Below are 27,498 nucleotides of genomic sequence, written 5' to 3' on the forward strand. Positions count from 1 at the left end.
GAAATCTCTCTTTGTCAAAAGGAGCAGTTGTTGTTGGTCTCCCGTGACCAGCGGGATTCAGAGCCAGGGCTAGAAAGGAAAAGATGGGAAGGATGGAAATAATAACCAGCAAAGCTGGGGCGCCTGGGTGGCTCAGTTGGTTAAGCGTCTGCCTTCGGCTCAGGTCACAATCCCGGGCTCCTGGGATCGAGCCCTGCATTGGGCTCCTTGCTCAGCGGGGTCTGTTTCTCCCTCTCCCTCTGCCCCTCCACCCACTTGTATATGTGCTCACTCTCTCTCTCAAATAAGTAAATAAAATCTTTTTAAGATTTTATTTATTTATGAGAGACACACAGAGAGAGGCAGAGGGAGAACCAGGCTCCCCAAGGATCATGACCTGAGCCGAAGGCAGATGCTCACCCATCTGAGCCACCCAGGCACCCGATAAATAAAATCTTAAAAAAACAAAACAAACAGCAAAGCAATAACATTCCCTAGGGTGGCATAACGCCCTTGCCTCCTGGAAGCCCCTGCCCAGACAGAATCCCAGCCTGCACCTCACGGCAACCGTGCTGAAGCACTGACAGGCAGGTAGGACAGCTCCCCAGTCCACTGAGGAGGTCAAGAGCAAGGAGGAAGCTTGCCTATAGACCTGCAGCAACCAGGAACCAGCGGACCCAGAACTTAGACCAAGCCCGTCGAGCCCCAGTTCCCCAATCTTTTGCAAAAGAGAAGTTCGATAAAAAAAAAGAGAGCGAAGTTCGAGAACCAAACTGAATACGACCATATGACATAGCAATGCACTCCCAAGTATCTACCAAGAGAAATGAACACATGTCCACACGATTTGTGTAGCATTATTTGCAAAAGCCAAAGGGAAGAAACAACCCAACATGGGTCAACGGGGGCGCCTGGGTGGCTCAGTCAGTTAAGTGTCTGCCTTTGGCTCAGGTCATGATCTCAGGGTCCCAGGATTGAGTCCTGCATTGGGCTTCTTGCTCAGTGGGGAGTCTGCTTTGCCCTCTGCCTGCCACTCCCCCTGCTTGTGCTCTTTCTCTGTCAAATAAATAAATAAAATCTTTAAAAATAAATAAATAAATAAAATCTTTAAAAAAAAATGTGGTACATCCATGCAATGGGGTAGTATTCAGCAATGACGACTGAGCATGGATCTGAGCAGGATCAGAGTCCTGGCTCTGAATCCCACATGCTTCTACATGGATGAACCTTGAAAACATTGCACTAAGTGAAAGAAACCACACAAAAAAGACCCCATGTTATATAATCCGATTTCTATGAAATGTCCAGAACAGGCAAACCCACAGAGATTGAAAGTAGATTAGTGGCTGCCAGGGGCTGGGTGGACTGGGGATCCTGAGGGGCTATGGCTAAGAGATGTGCGGTTTCTTTTTAGGGCTAAGGAAAACGGGCTCAAATTGATTGTGGTGATATGGACACATAATTGTATAAATATACTTAGAGCTGCCGCAATGGACATTTCAAATGGATAAATTGTATGTTATATGAATTATATTGCAACAAAGCTGCTAAAAAAACATTTACAAAGTAAAATTAAATTGGAGCCCCTTGTACCACAGGACATTTCCACAAAGGATTTGAGCATTTGAGCATCTGCACAGATTTCAGAGAGAGGAGTCCCTGCAGCTGGGTTTGCGTCTCCCCAGCCCCCTCCTGTTTTTCAGACACAGGTCACTGGGTGGCCAGCATGACCCTCGTTTTCCTTCATCTGCCCAGCAGGCCCTCATCTTGCTGGAGGTCCAAAGCTTTCTGGATTGCTAGATGCCTAAGCTTCCCTGCCTGATTCTGCATTCCCAAAGTGGTGGACAGAGCCCCAAAATGTTCATCACCTCTGGGTGTGCAGAGAGCTTCCTGTGGTCACTGGGCAGGGACAGAAGCCCAATCCTGCCAGGGTGGGGTTTCCTGGGGCTCGGGGTGGGCAGGGATGTCTCTTCCCAGTGAGTCATCACCAGATGCTGGCATTTCCATCTCATTCTGGGGTAATCGCTGTCCTTTGACCCAGCTGTTAGAGCTACCCTTGGTGGGCTGAAAATACAAGTGTAATCACCAAAGTCTTCCGACAAGGGCGTGGGGAGCAGGCGTGCCCATGCAGCACAAGGGCAGACGCTTTTTGCAATCTCTTTGAAAGGCAGTTGGCAATGCCCAGCCAAGTTCTAAACGTATTGCTCCAGTCATTCTACCCCTGGGGATTTAACCTGGCAGGTGTGCCCATGCACGGGCACAAGGACATACGGACAGAGATGTTTTTGGAAGAGCTGTTCGTGGTAGCAAAAGGCTGGAAACGACCTTCATACCCATCCATGAGGGACTGGCTCAATACATTATGGGGCTTCCAGACATGATACTCAGCCGTCAAGAAACAACAACAAAATAAGCTGCCACATGCTGTAGTCACGAAGAGCATCGAGTGATTCAGATGTCAGAGCCTCAGGTTTACTATCTACGCCCTTCCTCACAGGCCTTCTGTACAGATCAAATGAGTGAAATGGGCAGAGTGGTGCTTGCTCTTCCCACAGCAGCTCTTAGTGCTAGCTGATGTCGGCTCGTCTGTGCCAATAAGGGAAGACAGTTACAAGAGTACAAAACAGGTTTGCAGTCAACTAACACTTCCATACAAAAGGGGAGGGTCCTAGACATGTACATGCTTATACATGCAGAGAACGTTTCTGGAAGGACATGCCCCAGGGAAACAGGGATCAGCAGTGCGAGGCTTACTTATCACTCTACCTTGGATACAGTTTGAATTCTTTTTACCTTGTATACATATTTATTTACGTATTAGGAAATATATGTGTATTTTAAAGTTTGCTTAGATATACATATGAGATTTATTACAGCACTGTTAGTAAAGGAAAAAAAATGGAGGAACAATGGAAGTGTCCCCCAAAGAGGGAGGCTGGCTCAAGAAATCCATGTACATCATGTGACGGAATACAATTCACTCTCAAAATAAAAGAGGTGAGGGGCGCCTGGGTGGCTTAGTTGGTTAAGCACCTGACTCATGATCTCAGGGTCAAGAGAACAAACCCCACGTCAGGCTCCATGCTCAGTGCAGAGTCAGCTTGGGATTCTCTCCCTCTGCCCCTCCCCTAAATAAATTTGAAAAAAAAGAAAAAGAAAAGAGGTGAAATAAATAAATAAAGGTAAAAGAGGTGATCTATATGTGATGATATGGAACGATCCCCAAGATACTCCCAGACCAGGAAAACAATTTTTAAAAATAAAATTTCCCACTTTATTTTTTCTTTTAAGATTTTATTTATTTATTTGAGAGAGAGAAAGAGAGCACAGGCGGGGGAGCGGCAGGCAGAGGGAAAGGGAGAAGCAGGCTCCCCGCTGAGCAGAGAGCCTGACGCAGGGCTCAACCCCAGGATCCCAAGATCATGACCTGAGCTGAAGGCAGACACTTAACCAACTGAGCCACCCAGGCATCCCAAATTTCCCACTTTATTAAAAAATTAAAAGCATATATATGCTCATTCTAGACAATGGAGAAATGACAGAGCATAAAAAGGGAACGCGATCACTCTAGATCCTGTCCAAAGACAATCCCTGTTGGTGCGCTGATATACTTCCTTCCAGGTTCTTGTTGTGTGTGTGTGTTTGCACGCGCGCATGCACGTGTGTTTTACAAAGCTGTCACTGTACTCTGTATTCTGCTATTTGAATATAGCTCCAGAGCCGAAGCACTTTCCCACATTATGGCAAATTCTATAAACATCCTTGCTTGGCTGCCTGATGTTCTATCAAGGAGGCCCCCTGAATGACTCCACCACCATCCCCCGGGGAACTAGGCGGAAGGCCCTGGCCTTGACAGTGACAGAACTGGACTGTTCACACTACACGCCCTGTACCTGCCAGGGTGGTGCCTCTTTAGAAGCCATTTTGCTTGAACAACCCAGGTTGCCATGTCGACAGTAAACAAAAAACACTTTCACTTTGCGGAGCGCCAGGAGGAGTGAGGTTTGGAAAACTGAGCTGCTATCCCCCTCTGAAGCTGCCTTGGGCAACATGAACCCCACAGAGCCTGCTTTCGGTTACCTAGGATGGTGGGCAACCAAGAGGCACATCTGGTCCATAACTGGTCATTCGACCAAGTTCGGGGAATGGGAAGTGCAATCAGTCCCCAGCCTTGCAGGCAGTGGCTAACTCAGAGGATGACAGGGCATGCAGAGGTCTGCTCTGAGCCCCAGGGGATGCACAAGAGATAGCGAGGGCAGGGCGTCTTAAAACCACATCCTGAGGGGGCCAGAATAATCACTTGAACAGATCAGACGGAGACACCAAGTTTAAAGAGGTTTCAGGCATAGGCGCGAAAAGGGAAACCTACTCCAGGAACAGGAAGAGGTATGGGGTGAACAGAGCCCAGTAGGGTCCCTGGGGACCAGGAGTGCGCCCATCTTCGGTGACGATTTTGAACTATGCCTTGTAGAAATTTTAAGGAGGGGCGATTTATTGATTTGTTGGTTTGGGAGGGGGAAGTATACCTGGCTGTTTTGCTTTATTTTTCTTCCTAAAGTCTTTTTCTGCACACAAGTAATACATAGGTGTAGTTTAAAAGTCCTGGATGTTTAAAAATAGATAAAATGTAGATAAAGTCCCCCTAACGGCTCCCTCTCCCACAGAGAGAATCACTATTAACTATTGTGTACAAATTCCTCCATACAAGTTTTTGCTATGTAAATACTAAGACGTGTGTATATTTTTTTGATAAATGTGGGACTGTATTATATTTCAACTTGCTTTCTTAACAGTATATAAAAATAAAAATAGCTACCATCTCTTATTCTAATTATGTCCATACTGTCCTTATGGCTTTTCTTTTTTTTTTAATTCATTTCTTTGACAGAGAGAGAGAGACTGCGAGAGAGGGAACACAAGCAAGGAGAGTGGGAGAGGGAGAAGCAGGCTTCCCGCTGAGCAGGGAGCCTCATGCGGGGCTTGATCCCAGGACCCCGGGATCATGACCTGAGCCGAAGGCAGACGCCTAATGACTGAGCCACCCAGGCGCCCCTGTCCTTATGGCTTTTCATGGGATCTTCCCTCCAAAAGTGTACACACACACAGACACAGACACACACACACACAGACACACACATCTTGGCACTGTTTTCAAGTCAAATCACATAGAAACATCATCTTTGTTTTAATGTGAATACGGTATTCTCTTAGGACCATGGTTTAAAATTTAAATAAGCCCCTCTTAAAGAGAGGAAAAAATGAAACAAGACAAAACCAGAGAGGGGACAAACCATAAGAGACTCTTAATCTCAGGAAACAAACTGAGGGTTGCTGGAGTGGTGGGGGCTGGGAGGGATGGGGTGGCTGGGTGATGGACACTGGGGAGGGTATGTGCTACGGTGAGCGCTGTGAATTGTGCAAGACTGTTGAATCACAGACCTGTACCCCTGAAACAAATAATACATTGTAAGTTAATAATAATAAATATATATATATATATATATATCTTTCAAAAATAAATAAATAAGCCCCTCTTGATGGACATTTGAGCTCTTTTCATTTTTTCTTTATTACGAACAATACTGCAGAGTACATCTTTAAATATGTAAATTTGAACGCTTGTACAAATACTTCGGTACTGGATCTAAACTGAGGTTGGCTTAGTAAATACATGGCAGGGAACATTCTGGCTTGCCGTAAGGAATGGGAGAAATATGGCACTTAGCGGGCAGGGGTCGGAGATGCTGAATATCCTACAATACAAGGGACAGGCCCACCGAATAAAGAATTGTCCCGTCCCGGATGCCAATAGTACCCCCAGCGGGAACACTTTGGCTGAGAAGGATTCTCTGGAGATCAAATTGCCATCTGAGCTATATATTTTTTACTTTAATAACTACTGTCAAATGGCCCACTAGGATTTATGTTTTACATAAATACTGTCCTTTGGCAAGAGAGCACCCACAGTGAGTTCAGCACTCCCTGATTCTGGATGAAGCACCTACTGTGTGCAGAGCATGGCTCCTAGGGATGAGTGATAGAGGCCACTGTGTCCTGCCCTCATGAGGCTCACATCCCAAAGCCACACCTGCAGACAAACCTCCATTCACTGGAACACTCAGTCAGCGCTTCCTTTAAAGGCTTCATTCACTGTGGTCACATTTTGTGGTCAGGGACTGGCCATCTGGGTCTGAGACCCTTCAGCTCCTGGGCCCTCCAGTGTCTTCCAAAAAGCCCCAACTGGGGTCACAGTTCCTCTGGAGAGGCAGCTGCGGGGTCTGCCCCCACTGGGAGGCCACCAGGGTCCTCCTTCCCTGGAAGTAGTCCTTCTTCTGTGACACCGACCCTCCCAATCTCACACCCTGGGTCACAAAGGACTGGGTCAGAGAGAGGACGCCTGACCCAGGCTGGGCCAACCAGATATTCGCCCCCTTGCTTGCAACTGGGATGGAGAGGGCAGTAATGACGGGGTGCTGGGGCCAGCGGGGGTCCATTTTCCCACTGTGTAGACTGAGGGAGAAGAGAATAAAGGACAGGTAAAGAGAGACAGACAGAGACAGTCCTGCTGCCTTCCGGTTCCTAGACCTGTCCCCTGAGACACCAGACGTTCTTTCTCCCCCTGGGTCCCAAGAAATAAATACCCTTCTTCCCTGGAGCTGGGGTGAGCTAGCTTCTGTTTCACGAGCCCTGGGCCCTCCAGCACCCACGGGCACCCAGATTCCCTCACACCAGGTACAGGATGCCTCGGGGATCTGTGTCTCCTCAAGCCACCCTGACCCACAGTGAACACAGGAGTGCCAGGCTGCTCCCCAGCCCTCGCCACGCTGCCCTCCCTGGGGCTGGGCGTGAGTCTCAGAGGCTGACTGAGGACAGGAAAGCAAGACACAAGCTGCCACCTGATCCTGCAGGGGCCCCCCAACCTCACAGCAGACCCATAGGGCTGTTTCTGGAGCTGCCTGCCCCACAGAGATTTAATCTAGAACTCTGGCTCTGACAGGAAGAAAATACCCAACTGTCCAAGAACCAGAATTATTAATTTTCTAAAAACAGATTAATTCTGAAGTTAGAGAAGAATGGCTCCAATTCCCAATCCCAAAGTGGTAACATGCATTTTGCTTACAGTACTAACAGATACCTTCTGTTGGTGGGCATCAAATTAAATAAGGATAACATTACTGCGTTTAAAATTTTTTTCAAGGCGCCTCTCTGGCTCAGTTGGAAGAACACGTGACTCTTGATCTTGGGGTTATGAGTTTCAGCCCCATGTTGGGCAAAGAGATTACTACTAACTAACTAAATGAAATTTTTTTCATCACCAGTTATGATTCAAAAGCCCAATAATGTTCACCTTTCCCCCCTCCTTTATACCAGCTTTACCGTAGTATGAATACAAATCCCTAACAAAATAATTACCCTTTTCCTCAATTCAGAAGGATGCCCAACTCCAAGCAGTTTTTTAAAAATTTTTTTAATTAAGATTTTAATTTTAATTCCAGTTTACATACAGTGTTGTATTAAGGCAGGGGCTTTTTCGATCATAACCAACATGAAGAACCACATTTTACATCATGTCCCTGGACCCACAGACATATACATCAGGGGTGAAATGCAAGTATTTACATGATTAGAGCTTGGCCCTCAACTACCAACTGGGTCACCACATTTATGTGAGTGAACGTGTGTGAGCACATGTTCCAAAAAATAAGATCTTTACAGGCGCCTGGGTGGCTCAGTTGGTTGGGCGACTGCCTTCGGCTCAGGTCATGATCCTGGGGTCCCACATCGGGCTCCCCGCTGAGCGGGGAGTCTGCTTCTTCTTCTGACCCTCCCCCCTGTCATGTTCTCTCTCTCTCATTCTCTCTCAAATAAATAAATAAAATCTTAAAAAAAAATAAGATCTTTACAATTTGCAGTGGTCTCCCATATTCTCTAGTCTATTCTGTTCTCCTGCATTTTTTAAAAAGTTGGTTAAGGTTTTCACAACCCAGTAGTGGGTCCTCAGCAGCTATTTTAAAAACACCTGCTCTAAAGTAATGAAACTTGTTTTAAGGCATAAAATCCTCCCAGCTTGACAGGTATATCCTCCAATCCAGAATTTAGAGTGCTGCCCAGGATTTGGAAACACAGGGAAGACCCCAACTCCCCCATCCATTGTGGCAGGTGGGCGGGGGGGAGGGGGGAGCTGGGTGGTCCACTCACCTTAAAATGGAAGGAGCTTGCGGGGGACCCGCTGGAGCCATACTGCTCACTCTTTGTTAGGTTGCTGTAGTAGTTATTAACCTTGGAATTGACATTCTGGTGTGACCTGGGGTCATCGGTGATGGGGCAGATGAAGTAACCTTCCTCATCGTCACTGTCGGCCTCAGACTCACCGTCGTGACCAGCCCGGGGGGTCTGGCCACCATCAACACCTTCCAGGCGGAAAATAAGGTCTTCGTCTGCCATGTTCCCGGGGTGCCCGTGTTACCCAAGGGGTGGGCAGCAGAACCAGAGCTGCAGGGCAAACACAGTGGTGCAGGTCCTACAAGGGAAGCAAGACGGTGGGTGCCAGGGCCAAGCGGGTGAGAGCTTGAGGTGCACCTCACCCTGAATGCCCCTGGCGACAAAAAGAGGTGAAGCCCTTGGAGTAAAAAGTACAGCTATCTTTTGGGAGAGGTACACTTAGCAGGCAGCATCTAGAACATTTTAAATGCACAAACCTGTCGACCCAGTAATTACACTTTGATGAACATAGTGTTTGAAATAAGGCAGGGGAAATAAATGCTTCTTAAGCAACTGCAGTGATCTCTTTTAGAACATAAAGTAGATCAGATCATTCCCCTGCTTAACACCTCCCCGACGCCCCCCACGCCCCCCCTCCCACCCCCCCACCCCCACCCCCCACCCCCACCCCCCACCCCCGCAGCAGCTTCTCTCCACATTCATAACAAAATGCAAACGGCTTTTCAGCCTACAAGGCCGGCTTCAGTCTGGTCCCTGCCCACTTCTCCTCTGGCCTTGGCAGCTCTCCAGGCCCACTGGCTTGCTTTCTGTTTGGTGAACACAGGGAGCCCATTTCTACCCCAGGGCCTTTGTACTTGCTATTCCCTGTGCCTGGAACAATCTTCCCAATCTTCCAACAGTGGGTTCTCTTTCATCAGTTGGATCCTGACTCAAGAGAAATCTGGAGAAATCTTCTCAGGCTTCTCAATTCAAAGAATTCCTCTCAAATGCACATCCGTTACTCCCTAGCACATCTCTCTGCTTTATTCTCTACACAGAGATTTTCCCAAGCTGAAACCTCATTTACTCTTTTACTGTCTGTATCCCCAGTGCCTCAGAGAGTGCATGGCATAGAGTGGGCACTTGATACACATGCCCAGAATGGTTGAGTGGCCCAAAGAATGTTCTTTTTAGCACAATCAATAACAGCAAAAAAAAAAAAAAAAGAAAGAAAGAAAGAAAGAAAAAAAAAATGCTAACAGCCCAAAATCAGTGGAGGTTTGTTAAATTAATTATAGCTTTCTATACCATGCACTGTTGTGACTATTACAAAGAAAGGGGAAGCTCTAGATATACAAAGACATGCAAAAAGAGTCAAGAAAAAGTTCAGCAAGATTGTAAAATACAAAAATCAATAGTACTTTTGTGCACTTAGCAATGAAAGATCCAAAGATGAAATTAAGAAAACAAGTCCATCTATAAAGAACATCAAAAAGAATACTTGGGAATAAATTTAATAAAAGAAGCACATGACTCATACACTGAAAAATAAAACACACTGAAAGAAATTAAAGATCTAAAAAAATGGGAAGATAGTCTGTGTTCATAGATCAGAGGATTTAAAATTGCTAAGATGGCAATACTCCCCAAATTGCTCTATAGACTCAAACCAATCTATCAAATTCCTAGTGGCTTCTTTGAAGAAATTAACAAGTGCATGCCAAAGTTCATATGGAAATCCAAGGGACCCAAAATAGCCAAAACAGTCTTGAAAAAAGAGGAACGAAGTTGAAGGAATCACACTTCCTGAATTCAAAACTTGCTATGAAGCTACAGTAAACAAGGCAGTTGGTATCAGCATTGGAAGAGACACAGATCAACACAGAGTTTTGCAAATCATATAGCTGATAAGGGACTCTATAAAGAATGTAGATAACTTAACAATAAAATGACAAGTAACTCAAATAAAAAAGGGGCAAAGGGCTTGAGTGGACTTGAACAGACATGTCTCTAAAGAAGATAGACTCATGACCAGTGAGCACATGAAAAGATACTCAACATCATTAGTCATTATGGAAATGCAAGTCAAAGCCACATCCACTAGGATGGATATAATAATTAAAAAAAAAAAACAGAAAATAACAAATGTTGACAAGGGTACAGAGAAATGGAAATCCTCATACACTCTTGCTAGGAATGTAAAATGGTGCAACCACATTGGAAAATAGTCTGGCGGTTCCTCAAAAAGTTAACCACAGAATTGCCATATGATCCAGCAATTCCACTCCTGGGTATACATTCGGGGCATGACTGCCAATATACTAAAAACCATTGGAATGTACACTTTTTTTAAGATTTTATTTACTTATTTGAGTGAGAGCAAGAGGGAGAGAGATCATAGAGGGAGAGGAAAAAGCAGACTCCCTGATGAGCAGAGAGACCAGGTGCCCCGAATTGTACACTTTAAGTGGATGGACTGTAAGGTTTGTGAATTATATTTCAATAAAGCTTAGGTTTAAAAAAAGGTAGTAAAAAAAAAACTGAAAATTTTTTTAAGAATTTATTTTTAAGGGGCGCCTGGGTGGCTCAGTCCATTATGTATCTGCCTTCGGCTCAGGTCATGATCCCAGGGACCTGGGATCGAGCCCCACATCGGGCTCCCCGCTCAGTGGAGAGCCTGCTTCTCCCTCTCCCACTCCCCCTGCTTGTGTGCTGTCTCTCTCTCTCTCTCTCTGTCAAATAAATAAATAAAATCTTAAAAACAAAGATTTTATTTATTTTTTATTTTTTTAGATTTTATTTATTTATTTGACAGAGAGAGAGAGAGAGAGAGAGAGAGAGAGTGAGAGCAGGAACACAAGCAGGGGGAGTGGGAGAGGGAGAAGTAGGCTTCCCGCCAAGCGGGGAGCCCGATGCGGGGCTCGATCCCAGGACCCTGGGATCATGACCTGAGCCGAAGGCAGACGCTTAACGACTGAGCCACCCAAGTGCCCCAACAAAGATTTTATTTTTAAGTAATCTCTATACTCAACATGGGGCTCGAACTTACAGCCCTTTCCATCGGCAGCCAGCCTTCTAGATCAGAGGCTCTGGCTCTTTCTTTTTTTTTGGTTGTCAAATGATCCTTTATTGAAACATTTTCCTTTGTAGTTAACTAGCCAGGCATTCCAGCGCACCACTGTTGATGTCATCTATGATGTCATGAGGGTGGCGGCCATCTACATTGCAGCCCACAGCCTGGCCAGTCCCCAGGATCTCTTTAATGGTTCCAGAGAGTTCTCTCGCTAAAGATTGGTGTCGCATCTGTCGGGCAATATTGACAATCTCATCAAAAGTGATATTTCCACTGTGCTTAATGTTTTTCTGCTTCTTTCTGTCTCTTGGTGGTTCCTTGAGGGCTTTGATAATCAGGGCAGAGGCAGAAGGTACCACTTCAATCTGGGCCTGTCTGTTCTGAATGGTCAGTTTCACCGTAATCCTTAGACCCTTCCAATCACTGGTTGCCTTGGCGATGTCATCACCAACCTTTTTTGGAGACAGACCCAGCGGGCCTATCTTCGGGGCCAGGGCAGACATGGCACCAGCTTCGCCACTGGTGCACCTCAGGTACACGACTTTGATCTCGTTGGGGTCGAACTTAGGCAGCATGGCGGAGGTGGCTGGTGTCGGATGAACCCGGATTCGGGACGACCGAAGAAAGTTGCACCTTTGCCTCCTCCCCGAGCCGAAAGCCAAAAGGGCTCTGGCTCTTTCTTAACAGTTATCATAGTGGAGAAATACATTTCTATCCTAACTCGATCCACCCAAAATGTAAATTAAAATTTCAGGAAACCCTACTTAGCCTTTCTCTGTACAATGCACTCTGCTATTTTCTATCTGGCTTATTTTTGTTTTGCTTTAACCTTTCTTTTCGTTCTTTTTCCTTAATGCACCACCCGCAGTGACTTCTTGAAAATCCCCGCTCTGGGAGTCAGCTGCAAAGTTGGTTTCTTACCCTGTGGGCAAGACACAGTCAGGGGCTAGAGCCAGTGCCTCAGCCACCTGACCCAGCTGTGACCAAACACTGCCCTGGGCCCTGGGTCCACTTCTCCCCCCTTCCCGGCCACTCCCAGCCCCGGTGCTTTTACTCTGCCCTGGTCAGCCCTTGGCTGGACCCTCTGCTGACCCAGCCAGGTCACTGGCCTCTGGGGGGGCTGGGATGGTGCTGGGCAGGGGGCCAGAACCACAGCTCCGGTCTGCAGACCTCTAAGCAGTGTAGCCCAGTGGTGAGGAGTGTGCCCTCAGGTACAAGTCCAAGCTCTGTTGCTCGTGACCTTGACTAAGCTGATTCATGTCGCCAACTCCCCCACGTGCGAGGGAAGCAGAGTGAAGAAGTGGCCTCAGGTTCCACAGTCAGTTCACAGGGGAATTATGATCAGAACCCCAGCCCCTGGCCTTGTCCCACCACACAGCCTTGACCTTCCCCGTGACCCTGGGAAACAAAGGGAGCTTCAGACAAGCAGCTGTGACCCTGCCTGGCACAGTGCCTTATACTCAGCAGGCACGTGATGTAGATTCCAGAACTGAGGAGAGCAGGAGCCGTTTGATGGTTTTTCCGTTGTCATAAATTTGCTCTTAAGGCAGCTGTGGCAGCGCCGCTAACTGTCCCCCAACAGCTGTTCTCTCCTTCTTAATAACAACCACTGGTTTTTGGCTAAGCACATGGCCACTCCAAATGAGGCCTACATTTCCCAGATTCCTTTGCAGTTAGGCATGACCATGTGACCAAGTTCTGGCTAAGGGGATATAAACAGAAAGGCTGTTTTCAACTTTAAGGAAGAGTTTTTAAAGGGAGGGAATGTGCCCTTCTGGATTCTTCCTCCTTCCTGCTGGCTGGAACGGAGGTGTGATGGCTGGAACTCAAGCAGCTATTTTTAACCAGGAAGAGGAAACCACATGCTGTGGATGGCAGAGCCATGAGACAGAGGGAGCCTGGGGCAGCATAATCTTACATCATGGGGACTCACAACCTTCAGACTCTGCTATCTAAACTTATATAATCAACTGAAATTTTCTTCTTTCCCCTACTACTTGCTAATTCAATCTGGTCCAATAACCCCATCTCTCCCGCAAAAAGTTCACATCACATCTCTTAATGACAAGTCAATACCTGGGAAAACTATGGCCTCAATACAGAGCCCACACTGGGCAGAGCCTCCCACATTTGCCCAGGAAGACTGGGCCCTGGAGGATGCTGGATTCCCCTAGGAAGGCAAGTAGCCCTCACTGGCCCATAACTCAGGCCCGCGATGCCTGTTCCAACACCAGCCAGGGCCCCGGCCTCCCAGGAATCTCCATCCGACCTGGGCATCCCTCTGCCCACAGGGGCCTGCTCCTGTTAGTGAGGAACCTGAGACCGGGAGCAGGACCCCAGCTCCCAAGACATCAGGATTCTCTAGAAGGTTTCTTCTGCCCTCACTCGGACATCCAGATCTTCCCCTCCCAGTCCCTGACACACCTTGGGAAAAATATTTGTATGGAGAGGCAGCAGAGTAGAGTTCTGAGTCAGACCCGGGTTCAAGCCCCAGGTCTGCCACTTCCTCGCTGGTGACATTACCTCCCAAGCCCCAGCTCCCTTGCTGTCATCCAGGATGAAGGGTTTTACCGGCCCCGTTAACTTAACCGCGCTAACACAGAGCCAGCACTGACTCACAGAACTAGCGTTATCATCATAAATAACCGCGGGCTGAGCCTTGGGCCCCAGCCATGCTGGTAACCTGGATACCTGATTAGCAGCCAAGCCAAGCTTCTTCAGTGGTCCTCAGGGGACAGGCTATTTTAGGCTCTGGCCAGGGAACCACTGCTCTCACTGGGTCTCACTATTAAAGGTTCCTCTGGCAGTGGCTGGGACAGAAAACAATGTTTGCAATGTCCAGGTCAAGGCCTGTGGGCCAAGCCACACTGACCGCAGGTCCTCCCTGGGGCTCCCCTCACCCCCCATTTCTCTAGCTGGAGAAATGAACTGCATTCTCCTGCCTGCCACTCCCAGGATCCAGCACCTCAGAGTCAAAATGGTCCACGCTGAGCTGGCTGGTGCACACATTACTATGCCCAGCACGGCAGGACCCACCTAGTCCTCAACTGCACCACGGTGAACAGGGTGACTTAGGGCCACCTTGCATCACACACCTGCTTCTGCTTGGGGATATGCCTCTCCCCCACTCTCAGGTTCTGCGGTTGGAGTTGTCTAGATGTTACTTCAGATAGATATTGCCACATCCCTAAATAATATGGTTTCTCTATTATTTCTTATTTTATCTATTTGGGTCCTTATCTATTGATTTCATGGTGTGATAAGTGAGACTTGAGCTTCCCTTGAACTTCCCATTCCCTTCTGTACTCCACCACCCCCAGACTGGCAGGTCTTCTCCTAGTTCCTTTAGATCCCATGCCAAGAATGCTGTCTTATTGTACCAAGCAGAAGGAGCTATGGGTTTCTCACAGTTTAGTGTGAGTTCAACTCAGCGTGAGAGAGAAGGAAAGATGTGGCTTTTGTACAGCAAATGACTGATAAGAAAGCAGAAGATACTTTTGCTCCTACTGACCTCAAAGATGAGTAATTTTTACTGAAATAAGACAAATAACATGTGGACAGCTTCCTGTGTCCCAGGTGTCACGTTAAAGCACTCAGCACGGACTCTCTCATCTGGCAATGACAGGAGCTGCCGGGCAGAGAAGGGACAGCCCGCGGGGGGGGGGGGGGGGGGACCTTGGCGGGGGGGAGGAGGGAGCAGGGGCAGGCTGCCCTGGGCTGCACCTGGCTGGTTCCAAGGGTATCTTAGGCCCTAGCTTGAGTCCTCAGTTTCCTTCAAACCAGAAAGAAAAGCCTATCTTGAAGAGATATCTGCACTTCCCTGTTCACCGAAGCATTATTTATAATAGTCAAGGTATGGAAGCAACCTAAGAGATGAATGAATGGATAATGGAAATCTGGTGCTATACACAACAGAATGTTATTCCATCTGTCATTTGCAAAAAACAGGCAATCCTGTCATCTGCAAAAACATGAATGAACCCGGAGAACATTATGTTCAGTGAAATATGCCAGACATAGACAAACATTTCATGATCTTGCTTATATGTGGAATTGAAAAAAAAAAACCCAAAGTCCTAAAAACAGAGAGCAGAATGATGGTTGTCAGGGGCTGGGAGGTGGAGGAAAAGATGTTGGTCAAAGTGCACAAAGTTTCAGCTGTGCTAGATGAGTAAGTCCTGGGGGTGTAATGTACAGCCTGGTGGCTATAGTTGATAATACTCTATTGTATACCTGAAAATCACTAAGAAAAGAGATCTTTTTAAGTTTAAGTATCTCTACATCCAACGTGGGGCTCAAACTCAAGACCCCAAGATCAAGAGTCCCATGCTGTTCCAACTGAGTCAGCCGGGCGCCCCAAGAATAGATCTTTTTTTTTTCTTTAAAAGATTTTATTTATTTATTTGAGGGAGAGAGAGGAGAGGAAGAGAATCTTAAGCAGGCTCCATGCCCGATGCCCCATGTGGGGCTCCATCTCACACTCCTGAGATCATGACCTGAGCCAAAATCAGGAGTCAGAAGCTTAACCAAATGAACCACCCAGGCGCCCCCTGAGAATAGATTTTTTTTTTTTAAGATTTCATTGATTTATTTGACAGAGAGAGACACAGCGAGAGAGGGAACACAAGCAGGGGGAGTGGGAGAGGGAGAAGCAGGCCTCCCGCGGAGCAGGGAGCCCGATGCGAGGCTCAATCCCAGGACCCTGAGATCATGATCTGAGCCGAAGGCAGCCGCTTAATGACGGAGCCACCCAGGTGCCCCCTGAGAATAGATCTTAATTGCTCTCACACACATTAAGAAATGGTAACCAGGTGAGGTGATAGATATGTTAATTAGGTTGATTGTGGTAATCACATCCCAATGCATATTTATATCAAATCATCTACATTGTATACCTTAAATATGTACAATTTTTATTTGTCAATTATACCTCAATAAAGCTTGTGAAAAAAATATTAACAAAAATCAAAGCCCAATATAGTGGCTAAGGGCCTGCACTCTGCAGCCAGAGGGCCCACTGTGAATCACCAGCTTCCCCATTAGGAGCCAAGGCCCTGCTCTAAGGGTAAGCCGCGCCCTCCCGGAGTCTGCGTCCCCCACAGGGGCTGGCACTGAGCAGGGCTCCACAGTGCTAATCGATAACTTTCCAGGCCAGGTTTTATTTATTTACTGGGGGTGGGGATAGTAACAAATGTGCAGCATCAGAGGTTACGAAGTCAAGCTCATGTCAGTGCCTTATTAATGTCTGTATCCCTGGCATGTGGTAAGGTGTTCAAGAAGAAACATTTATTTAGGGGTGTGGGGTGGCTCAGTCGGTTGGGCATCAGACTCTTGGTTTTGGCTCAGGTCATGATCTCCGGGTTGTGGGTTTAGCTCCGGGGCTGGGCTCCCCACTCAGCGGGGAGTCTGCTTGGGCATTCCCTCCCACTGCCCCTCCCCCCACTTGTACACGCATTCTCTCTGAAATTTTTTTTAAGATTGTATTTATTTATTTGAGAGAGAGAGCACAAGCAGGGGGAGCGGCAGGGGGACAGGGAGACGCAAACTCCCCGCTGAGCAGGGAGCCCAATGCAGGCTCGATCCCAGGACCCTGGGATCATGACCTGAGCCCAACGCAGACACTTAACCAACTGAGCCACCCAGGTGCCCCTCAAATAAATCTTTTTTTTTTTTAAAGAAACATTTACTTAAACTATTGAGAAAAAATAGTTTAGGTCAGAATGTCAGAATAAAAGGACTGATTTATAGATGTCTATGCCCACCTGTCAGCTCCCTGCATCTTACCTCCACCTGCCCCGCCCTCTCAAGAACCAGTCACCACTCACCACCAAACTCTCACCTCCCAGCCCCTGCACCCCCGAGGGGACCCTCTTTCTGAACTGCCTCTCCTAACTGTTGCCAAATCCCTTGGTTCCCTTCAAAATCCAGCTCAAACTTCTACTCCCTCCAGAAAGTCTCCCCTGGGTAGGATCCCCACCTGTGATAAAGAGGACAGCTAACACCCACCCCAGGAGACATCTGACGAGTCAGTGAGATCAGACATGTGGTGCCTGACAGAGAACTGGCGCTCAAAAGTACCAACTGATGGGACGCTGGAAGCTGGAAAAGGCAAGGAGACGGATTTCCCCTAGAGTCTCCAGAAGAAACCCAGCCCTGCTGACACCTTGACTTTTGAACTTCTGATCTCCAGAACCATAAGATAAGAAATTCGTGTTGTTTCCAGTCACCAAGTTTGTGGTGATTTGTTATAGTAGCAATAGGAAACAAATGTAGTCTAGCAACAGTCTAGAACGATGTTGCCCTTCAGGGGACACTGGCAAATGTCTGGAGACATTTTTGGTTGTCACAACTCTCCGAGTACACCTGGCGTCTAGTGAGTAGACACCAAGGATGCTGCTAAACATCCTATGGTGCACAGGACAGGCCCCACAACACGGAATTCACTATTCAGCTCAGCATGTTAATAGTGCCCAGAGTCCCCGCTTTCGAATGATTCTGGAGGAAGGGCAAGGAGCCTTCCCTGGCCCACTCTCCCTCCTCTCCTCCCTAAAAGCAAACCTCCAAGCATACCATTTCTGGTATTTCTTTTGAATTGAAGCAATTAGCTTACTCACCAATGAGAACAGCACCCCCAGCCAAACCCAAGGAGATAAGTCAACATTTGCTCTGCTGAAGCTCATAAAAACTGCACTCCACTGTGTTTTGTGCATACAAAACGGTCATAGAGCAAAGGCAATTTTATTGTTTTAAAAAATCAGAAAAATAGGGCGCCTGGGTGGCTCAGATGGTTAAGCGTCTGCCTTCGGCTCAGGTCATGATCCCAGGGTCCTGGGATCGAGTCCCGCATAGGGCTCCTTGCTTAGCAGGGAGTCTGCTTCTCCCTCTCCCTCTGCCTCTCCCCCTGCTTGTTCTCTCTCTCTCTCGCAAATGAATAAAATCTTTAAAAAATAAATAAATAAAAATAAGTAAATAAAAAATAAAAAAATCAGAAAAATACATTTTTCTGAGGCAACTGTATTGTTTTAAAAAATCAGAAAAATGCAAAGCACAAAATATTGTAATCACAGCTTCAATTCACAAAATGCACAAGAGAGCTTGAATTTTCATTTTTAGTCATTTGCTGGGCACCCTTCTCATGTACCCAGGACACTCTGTACTCCTGGCAGGTCAGACCATGTCTCACTTCTCAGGGGAACTCTGTGTTTATACAGCCTCTCGGTGGCCAGACCATGTGAGCATCTGGAACAAAAGGGGCCGTGTCTTACTCCTCTCCAGTTCCCAGCCAAGAGCACAATGCCTGGCACACACCAGGTTCTCCGTAGATGCATGTTGCATGAATGAGTAACTAGAGAAAAGTTGGCAATTTCTACTGATATCATGGGCATTGCAGGCGTGCAATGGAGGGACTATCCAGTTATAATTACAAGGCATCTGGGGGTGAGGTAGCCTGAGACACAGCTGAGACCCTGAGGATCTCAGGGAAAGCCTAGATCACAAGGAGGCCCTCGAAAAGCACTCAGGACTAGGATCTGGCCCAACAGGCTTTTGGGACCAGCAAACCTGGGTTTTACTCCTGTGTCTGCGACTACTAGCTGAGTGACACTGGGCAAATTACTGAACCTCAGTCTCCTCATCTGTAAAATGCACTCATCCAACAAAGTGGAGCAGAGCAAGGAAAGTGGAGAAGAGGAAGGAGAGGTGGCCAAGGGCCAGAAAAAGCTCCTGTGGCACAGACAGCTCTCCACCGTAGACTTACGCTCCCCTGCCCTGACTACATTTCCCAGGATCCTGTGCATCTAGGTGGGGCCATGTGACCGCATTGGGGCCCATGGAATGTAGGCAGAAGTAACTGTTGATGGTTCCAGGCAGCCCATTTTCCACACCCTGGTCAACTCTCCCTCAGCTGCACTCCTGCCTCGAGACACACAGCACAGAACAGATTCGCAGCGTTTCAGTATCACTTACAAAGCACTTATACCATAGCTCCCCTCAGCTCCCTGGAGGACACGAAGCCCATTCCCTGGTCTGCCTGGCACACAGCCTGGCCTGCCCTCCCTACCCATCCCCTGGCCAACTCTTCTGGTCATCCCTCAGGTCTCAGGTTAGATGCCCCCTCCTCCAGGAAGCCCCCCCGCCGAATGCCACGAGGCAGGCACTACTAGCTTCATCCTAAGAAAACTGAGGAACAGAGAGGCTAAGTGACTTGCCCAAGATCACATGGCTAGAAAGTGGGGGAGTTGGGTGTGAAGCCAATGTAGGCTGAATCCAGTCGGCCACCACTCGCTAAATGGGTCATGGGATCACTAACAGCAGCGGCCTCACCTGGGAGCTTGTTAGATGTGCAAACTCTTGGGCCTCACTCCAGGCCCAATGAATTAAACTCTGGAGGTGGGCCCAGCAATCTGTGTTTAAACAAACTCACAGGTGGTTCTGATGTGCAGTAAAGTTCAAGAACCAGTGGCCTAGAGAAATTCTCTGCAGCTGAGCCACCTGCTTTCCAGGCACTCCCTGTGGAGTCCTTGCTAGGTGTAGAAAATGTCATAGCTGAAGAACTGAACACTGTCCACCCTCTGACTTTCTAGACATTTAAAATGCTTCTCTGGGTGTCCCCAGCCCTGGGACTTTGGGGACCCAGAGACTGTCATCTCCTATTTTATTATCAGCGTGTTAGTGACTCGCTGCTTCCTTTGAAGCCTTCTTGCTTGTGCCCATCAGCTTTAGCCACAAGGGTTTAACCCAGCCAACATTTAAAAATCCAAGCCGCGGGGCGCCTGGGTGGCTCAGTCTTGGTTAAGCATCTGCCTTCGGCTCAGGTCATGATCTCAGGGTCCTGGGATTGAGCCCCGCCCGCATCAGGCTCCCTGCTCAACAGGGAGTCTGCTTCTCCCTCTCCCTCTGCCCCTATGCGCTCGCTCACTCTCTCAAATAAATAAAAACCGTAAAAAAAAAAAAAAATCCAAGTCGCTTTCATCCCATGATGGGCACCATAATCACTTTCTAGAACATTCTCATTTTTTCAGTTTACTAAGGCAACAGTCTGCAGCTTCTTGGTCAGTGGAACTGATCTCTCTAGCACAAAAACTTTTATTTTTTAATGAGTCTGGCCGGCATTACTTTGGATGTAGTTCTGACCATCAGTTTTTTCTGCTTTGGCTCTAAGAACCAGACCAGAAAGAGTGACCTCCTAGAGAAGGAGCTTGAACAAATCCAAGTTTCTGCTGTTGACCCTCAGCTTTCTTCCACACTGTTCTCAGTGTCCCGGCAACTGGCAATCCTGCCAAAACCGGACAAGACCTCTTTGGGGAATCTGACCAGTGTGAGAAAAAAGGCCTAAAGACACCCTCCCCGTTGGAACAGCCCAGCCAGATCACCCTTGAGGGGAAGGCCACAGCCAACAAGCCCCATGCACAGCCCCAGGCCTTCCAAAGAGCTTACTGGAGCCCCATTCTCTTCAGCAGACAAGGATCCCCCGGGGACGCAGAAAGGGGGGCTCTGCTCCATAGTCACTCTCAGGGGCCCAGCTCTGCCCCGGCCCCCCGCCATCCCGAGCCCTCCAAATCCACTGGTAAATGTGGGAAGATGGGGAGAGAGGGTGAGAGGTTTTTAGGGTTCAAGGTTGAGAGGGGCACACGCTATTTCTGCTGGCATTCCATCAGCCCAAATGCAGTCATGTAGGCCACCAAACCGTAAGGGAGCCTGAGAAATTCAGCCAGGCGATACCCCAGAAAGAGGAGAACGAGTGTATTGCTGACTAACGGCCATCTCTTCCACATGATACATTAAAAACTTTAATTTTTTTTAAAGATTTTATCTATTTATTTGAAAGACAGAGAATGAGAGAGAGAGAGCACATGAGAGCGGGGAGGGTCAGAGGGAGAAGCAGGCTCCCCGCTGAGCAGGGAGCCGGATGCGGGACTTGATCCCAGGATTCCAGGATCATGACCTGAGCCAAAGGCAGACGCTTAACCGACTGAGCTGCCCAAGCGCCCCTAAAAATTGTTTAAAATAACATCAGGGCGGGGCTCCTGGGTGGCTCAGTCGTTAAGCGTCTGCCTTCGGCTAAGGCCATGATCCCAAGGTCCTGGGATCAAGCTCCACATCGGGCTCCCTGCTCGGGGGGAAGCCTGCTTCTCCCTCTCCCACTCCCCCTGCTTGTGTTCCCTCTCTCGCTGTGTCTCTCTCTGTCAAATAAATAAAATATTTTTTAAAGTAATAAATAAATAAATAAATAAATAAATAATCAGGGCTATATCCTTAATCAGTCAAAAAGTAGTGTTGTCACCAAAAGCACAGAAGACAAACCGTAAATCATAGAATGTACACAATTAATCCTATGTAATCTGAGACCACTTCAAGTGATCGTCAGGCCCCCACTTCCTACCTGCCCCAACCCCTGCAGAAGAAGTTGGGACCCCTGCACACTCCCCTCTTTGAGAAGGGAACTCAAAGGAGGGGGGATGGCAATCCCAACTATGTTACACCTGAATTCACATCATCGAGAAGCTTATCATATTTGTTAAGCTAATGCATGAACAAAGGAATGAATGTGTGCATACGCTATCTCTAAGCCCTACCTCCCTCCACTGGCATCCTTTCCAGATCAGCTCAAACATCACCTCCTCCAGGAAGCCTCCCCAGGCACCTCCCCCTCCACACACATCCTCACGGCCGGCATGGCCGGCTCCCACCTGCTTGCTCTACAAGTCCACGCTTGGTGCACCTTGCGTTATTAGTCAGCTGTTTGACAACCCTGGGCCTCGGTTTCCTCCTCTGTAAAAATCAGAGGGCTGGACTACGTCACTCAACTTCCTGGCTGAAATTGTGGCCCCAAGGCAGGCAGCGCCCAGGGCCGAGGACCCAGAAGTCAGGCTCCCAGAGTGTCCCCACAGCAGATGTAGCGGCCCCCTCCCATGCGGCCCATCTGTCCTACTAGGGACGCAGCTGGGCTGGCTCCCCGCACAGACAGATCTAGGCCGGGACTTAGCCGGGAGGCCTCCACCTCCGCGCCGCCACTCGTCTATCAATGCCCAGCCCTTGGCGCACATGTCAACGGAGCCTGCCAACACCCAAACTCCCTCCCGCAGCCAACAATGCAGCAAGGGCGCGTCTACACTGTCCTGGAGGTTCCAGGAATTCAGGCCTCTTGTTCAGGGGCCAGGGGAGGGGATGCGACTAGGGGCCCTGCAGGAGACAGGAAGGCAGCGCTGCCGGCACCCTGTGCGGGTTCCGAGGAGCCACGGGCGGAGGCCCCCAAACCGCCTCTCCCGGCCGACTGTGTGCCAAGTGTTTTCCCAACAGACACTGCCGTTAATCTGCATGACTCCCCCCACCCCTTTTACAGAAGCAAACACTGAGCCCCAAAGAGTTGAAACCAGAGAAGCAGCGCCCTCCCCCCACGCTCTTTCTGCGCCGCCTCCGACCCCACTTCCAAGCCCCAACCCAACGCGCTCGAGGCGCCGGTACACCGGGGCGCCCAAGGCCTGCAGCGCCGGATCCCAGTCCCCATCCGCCTGGCGACTCGCCGCCCGCACTCACCTCCCTCGGGCGGACAGGCACTGCAGCCGCTGCCCACGGCCGCGAAGATCCAGAGGAGTTGGCAGAGGCTCGCGGCCCGGTGCTCCAGGGTGCAGGGCTGGCGGGCCCCCCGAGAGTGCCGGGGAGCAGCGAGCGGGGCGCACGGGCCGGCGCTCCGGGGAGGCAGCGGGGGCCGCGCAGGGCGGTCGGATTGATCTCGGGGCGCGGGGGCAGCCGGCACGATCCCGGGGCGCGCTGGGCCGCTGGAACGATCCCGGGGCGCTGGGGACGCGTGCCAGGGGAGGGAGTGCAGGCGACAGTCAAGGGAGCTGGGGCAGCTGCAGCGCTGGGCGTCTGTCGGATCCGGGCTGGACCGGGGGCACAAGCCTGCGGACAGGGGCGGGGCTCTGGTCCGGCGGGCGCACGGCGCAGCGCGGCGCGGCGCTCACGTGGCCGCCCCCCGGTGGCCCGTCAGCGCTCCTGCAGCCGCCAGCGGGGTCCCCGGGCTCCAGCTCGGCCTCCGCGCTGAGTCTGCGCCTCGCCGCCTGCTGAGTACACTCGCGTCCCCACCTAATGCGACGGGAGGGCCTAGCACCCACCCGCGAAGGGGGCGCCCGCCGGGCGGGTAATCCGAAAAGTCCTTTCCGAAATCATTAGAAATCCATCTCATTAAATCTCCATGCGTAAACTTATATTGCTTTTTTTTTTCTAGTTTGTGCTTTGTAAAAACTTAGGCACTTATAACAATTAAAAATTATTTGTGCAATTATTTACTTTCCCCTCTAGACGTTCCTTACCGTTCTGGTACATTACCGTATTCCTAACTCTCAGCATGGGGCTTGGCACTTGCTAAATCCTTAATATAAATATCTGTGCAGTGGATGGATAAATATGGAAAGGTATAAAGGAGTAAAGGATATAAAACTAATGATAACTACTGTGAACATGTTGATATTATATCCTTCCAGATACTTTTCTAGTAAAATTTTAGAAATTTCACAACTCTTATTTCAAATATAAAAATAAGTGATATTTATTGAGTGATTTATCTCACTCTATCTTCACACCAACCCTGTGAGGTAGGTTGCATTAGCTCTATTTCACGGATCATAAAACTGAGGGTCTTAGAGATAGATTTACCCAAAAGAGTCCCCCCTTTTTTTTAAGTGGCTGTTTACTTAAGTAATCTCTACACCCAACATGGGGCTTGAACTCAAGGCCCCAAGATCAAGAGTCAGGCTTCTCCAACTGAGCCATCCAGGCATCCCTGCCCAAAAGATTTCTAAGGTGACTCCTCTTGGCAAAGGATATCTACATTTTAAGAGCTGGAGGGCATGCTGAGTCTTTGCCCAGGTAAAGCCCAGCAAACAGATTCCCCTCAGAGACCAAAGGCCTTCCGCTTACCAGCTGCTATGGCCTCTGTGAGGAGCAGGTTCAAGTTTATGCAGCTTGGAGAGGGGGATGACATACAGGTGGCATCTCATAAGGTGGTGGGGGGAATGAAAAAAAAAATGAAATGGTCTTGAAACCCATCATTCAGTGTTTTATCCTTTGGCCTCTGTGCTACAAGTTTTGGAAAATACAAGAGCTAGTAGATATTTTGGTTTGAAGTGTTGGCTCCTTTAGTCATCTTGGGAAAACTCCTCTGGTTTTTGTCAAGACAAAATTGCACCTGAAATTCTGACTGTGGGAAAGTTGCGCAGGAACAGACTCTGAGCTAATCTGTCCAAGTCCAAAACCAGACAAAAACCAAACCAAAACAAAAACCTCACTGTATTTCTTAACCACTTATAGCTCTGCATCCTTGGGCAAGTTATTTAACTCCTCTGAGCCTCTGTAATTTTTGTCTGCCCAGCAGAAGTCCCCCTTCTTTGCATGAGGATCTTGATTAGTCTTCAGGAAACCAGCCCACCCTATTCTCATTCCGTGAGAATAGCCCTCCCCACTGACCTGGGGCCAAGACTGGACACATGATAAGACCTGGCCAATCAGCATATTCCATCCCTGTAGCCCCATGAGATACTAATCTGAATCTTTTTTAGCAAGCATAAAAAAAAGAGAATCTCTCTTTTCCAGAGAGTTGTTGAGCTGGTAGGATTTAAGCCTAGGGTTTCTGGACATTCATTCATTTTTTTTTTAAGATTTTATTTATTTATTTGAGAGAGAGAGCATGAGAGGGGGGAGGGTCAGAGGAGAAGCCGACTCCCCGCTGAGCGGGGAGCCCGATGTGGGACTCGATCCCGGGACTCCAGGATCATGACCTGAGCCGAAGGCAGTCGCTTAACCAACTGAGCCACCCAAGCGCCCTGGACATTCATTCTTATGGCAAATATTTATTAACCTCTTATTGCATGCCAAGTATTGTGCTAGGAGTTGGGGGGAAAGGCCTGTCTTCAGAGAGCTGTCTAATGGGGTAAGAAAGGAAGAACAGCAATTTCTCACATGGTCATTATGCCATGCCATTTAAACTGCAGGTGCGCCATGAGTGAGAAGCGTAGCAGGCAATGAGAGATGTCACGGACAAACCTGCTCAGGAAGGCTCTTCTGAAGAAATGACATTTGAGTGGAGCCCTGAGGAAAAAGTAGGCATCGCTTCCAGTAGCTTTAGGAAGACAGGTGCCCTGGGTGGTCTCAGCAAGGAGATGTGGACCAGATCAATTCTTGGTTTTTGCCTGGTCCTTAACTTCCTCCTATAACCATCACACTAAGCTGTTCAGACTTTATTGAAGAGTTTGGGTAACAGAAAAGAATATATGAGGGAAAAGATTAACCCATTCCAGTGATGTTACAGCACCCAAGAAGAAAAATAAACCCTTCGGCATGCTCCAGTTCCAAGCCTTGCTCCTCTGTCCTAAAACCTCCCCTTCCTTCTCTCACATGGACAAACATCTCTTCAAGCTCGGAGGGACAAAATCCCTGCCTCTGTTAGAAAATCCCTCTTCCCACTGACAGGGTTTTTTCCCCCCTTTCCCACCAGAGTAATCCACAGGACTCGATAACCCACAAGACGCAAAAGATATCATCAAGAAAGTGAAAAGTCACACCTGCAACTAATGTAACATTGTGACTGTGTCAACACTCTCTCTCTCTCTCTCTCTCTCTCTCTCTCTCTATATATATATATATATACATATAATTTTTTTTTTTTGAGAGAGAGAAAGAGAAAGAGCATGAGTGTGAGTACAGGCAGGAGGGGCAGAGGGAGAGGGGCAGAGAGAATCCCAAGCAGCCTCCATGCCCAGCACAAGCCCAATGCGGGGCTCGATCCCACAACCATGAGATTGTGACCTGGGCCGAAATCAAGAGTTGGAGGCTTAACCAACTAAGCCACCCAGGGACCCCTTGATTTTGTGTCAACTATATATATACTTTTTTAAAGTGAAAAGACAATTCAGAGAATGGGAGAAAATGTTCACGAATCATGTATCTGATAAAGGATTCATAGCTAGAATAGAGAGCTCTTGTCACTCAATCATAAAAAGATAAAGAACCCAATTTAAAAATGGGCAAAAGAGGAGCACCTGCGTGGTCTGCTTGTCCCTCTCCCTCTGCTCCTCCACCTGCATGCTTGCTCCCCCTCATACTCAAATAAGTAAATAAATAAGATCTTTTAAAAAATTCATTTATGTGAAACATCCAGAATGGGGAAATCCACGGTGACAGAAGGGGGATTAGTGGTTGCCTGGGGCTGGGAAGGGAGTTCGGGGAGAATGGGGAGTGACTACTAGTGGGTATGGGGTTTCTTTTTTGGGGTGATGAAAATGACCTAAAATTAATTGTGGTGATGGTTGCACAACTTTGAATATACTAAAAAAAAAAAAAAAAAAAAAAAGACCCACTGAAATTATACATTCTAAGGGGTATATTGTATGGTCTATGAATTGTATCACATTAAAGCTGTTAAGCCCCCCAAAAAAGTACTCATGGAGTCTCCATCTCACCCCGGAGTTGGCAGTGTGGTGGCAGAGGAAAGGTCACCAGAAACAGTACTCCAGCTCTTACGCACACTGGCCCTGTCACAGATACGTGGTGATTCCCAACTTCAAGGAGATGGGTATAATCTTCATACAGGCTCATAGGGGATGGGGAACCACACTAGCCACATAGGCCACAGAAGGGAAATGGTTCTCAGGTGTTCACTGATCAGGTCCATCTGTTCACAGGAGGCCGTGTCCACAGGGGTTATAGAGCAATTTCAGGTTCATGGCAAAATTGAGCAGAAGGTAGAGAGACTTCCCATATATCCCCTGTCCCCGCACAGGCACAGCCTCCCCATTATCAATGTCCCCCGCCAGAGTGGTACATTTGTTACAACTGATGAACCCACACTGACCCATCATTATCACCCATTAAGGTTCATTCTTGGTGTGGTATGTTCCATGAGTCTAGATAAATGTATAATGACGTGTATCCATCGTGTATTATCATAGAGAGTAGTTTCTTGGCCCTACAAGTCCTGTCTCCCAACTATTCATCACCCACCCCACAAGCTCTTGGGAACCGCAGTGAGATGCTTTAAAGCAGCAGCTTGGAAGTCCTCCCTAGCTCACCTCCTTGGCTCAGGTCCCAGGCCTACAAGGCATAAAACGTGACACACATCACAGAACCATCAAATGGCCTGTGTGTAGCTATAGAAAGACTCACAGAAGTTATGAAATGACCACACTTGTGTCTTTTGAGCAGTGCATTTCTCCCTTTGCCTTCTGCAAAGCAAACCCCAAGATCAGAGT

General features: G+C 48.3%; 1 protein-coding gene across 1 annotated transcript in view; it reads right to left on the minus strand.

The window, feature by feature from the left end:
• EEF2K (eukaryotic elongation factor 2 kinase) overlaps positions 1–23,155 on the minus strand; it is a 60,379-nt gene extending 37,224 nt beyond the window's left edge. Inside the window, exons 1-2 of the mRNA XM_027611747.2 lie at positions 22,790–23,155; positions 8,179–8,500 (exon numbers count right to left, since the gene is read on the minus strand). Of these exons, the coding sequence (XP_027467548.1) occupies positions 8,179–8,424 (246 nt within the window). The 5' untranslated portion in view covers positions 8,425–8,500; positions 22,790–23,155. The remainder of the gene's footprint in view (positions 1–8,178; positions 8,501–22,789) is intronic.
• Between the last annotated feature and the right edge of the window lie 4,343 nt (positions 23,156–27,498).

Source organism: Zalophus californianus, chromosome 10, assembly GCF_009762305.2.
Source record: "Zalophus californianus isolate mZalCal1 chromosome 10, mZalCal1.pri.v2, whole genome shotgun sequence".
In the NCBI taxonomy this organism is placed as follows: Eukaryota; Metazoa; Chordata; class Mammalia; order Carnivora; family Otariidae; genus Zalophus; species Zalophus californianus.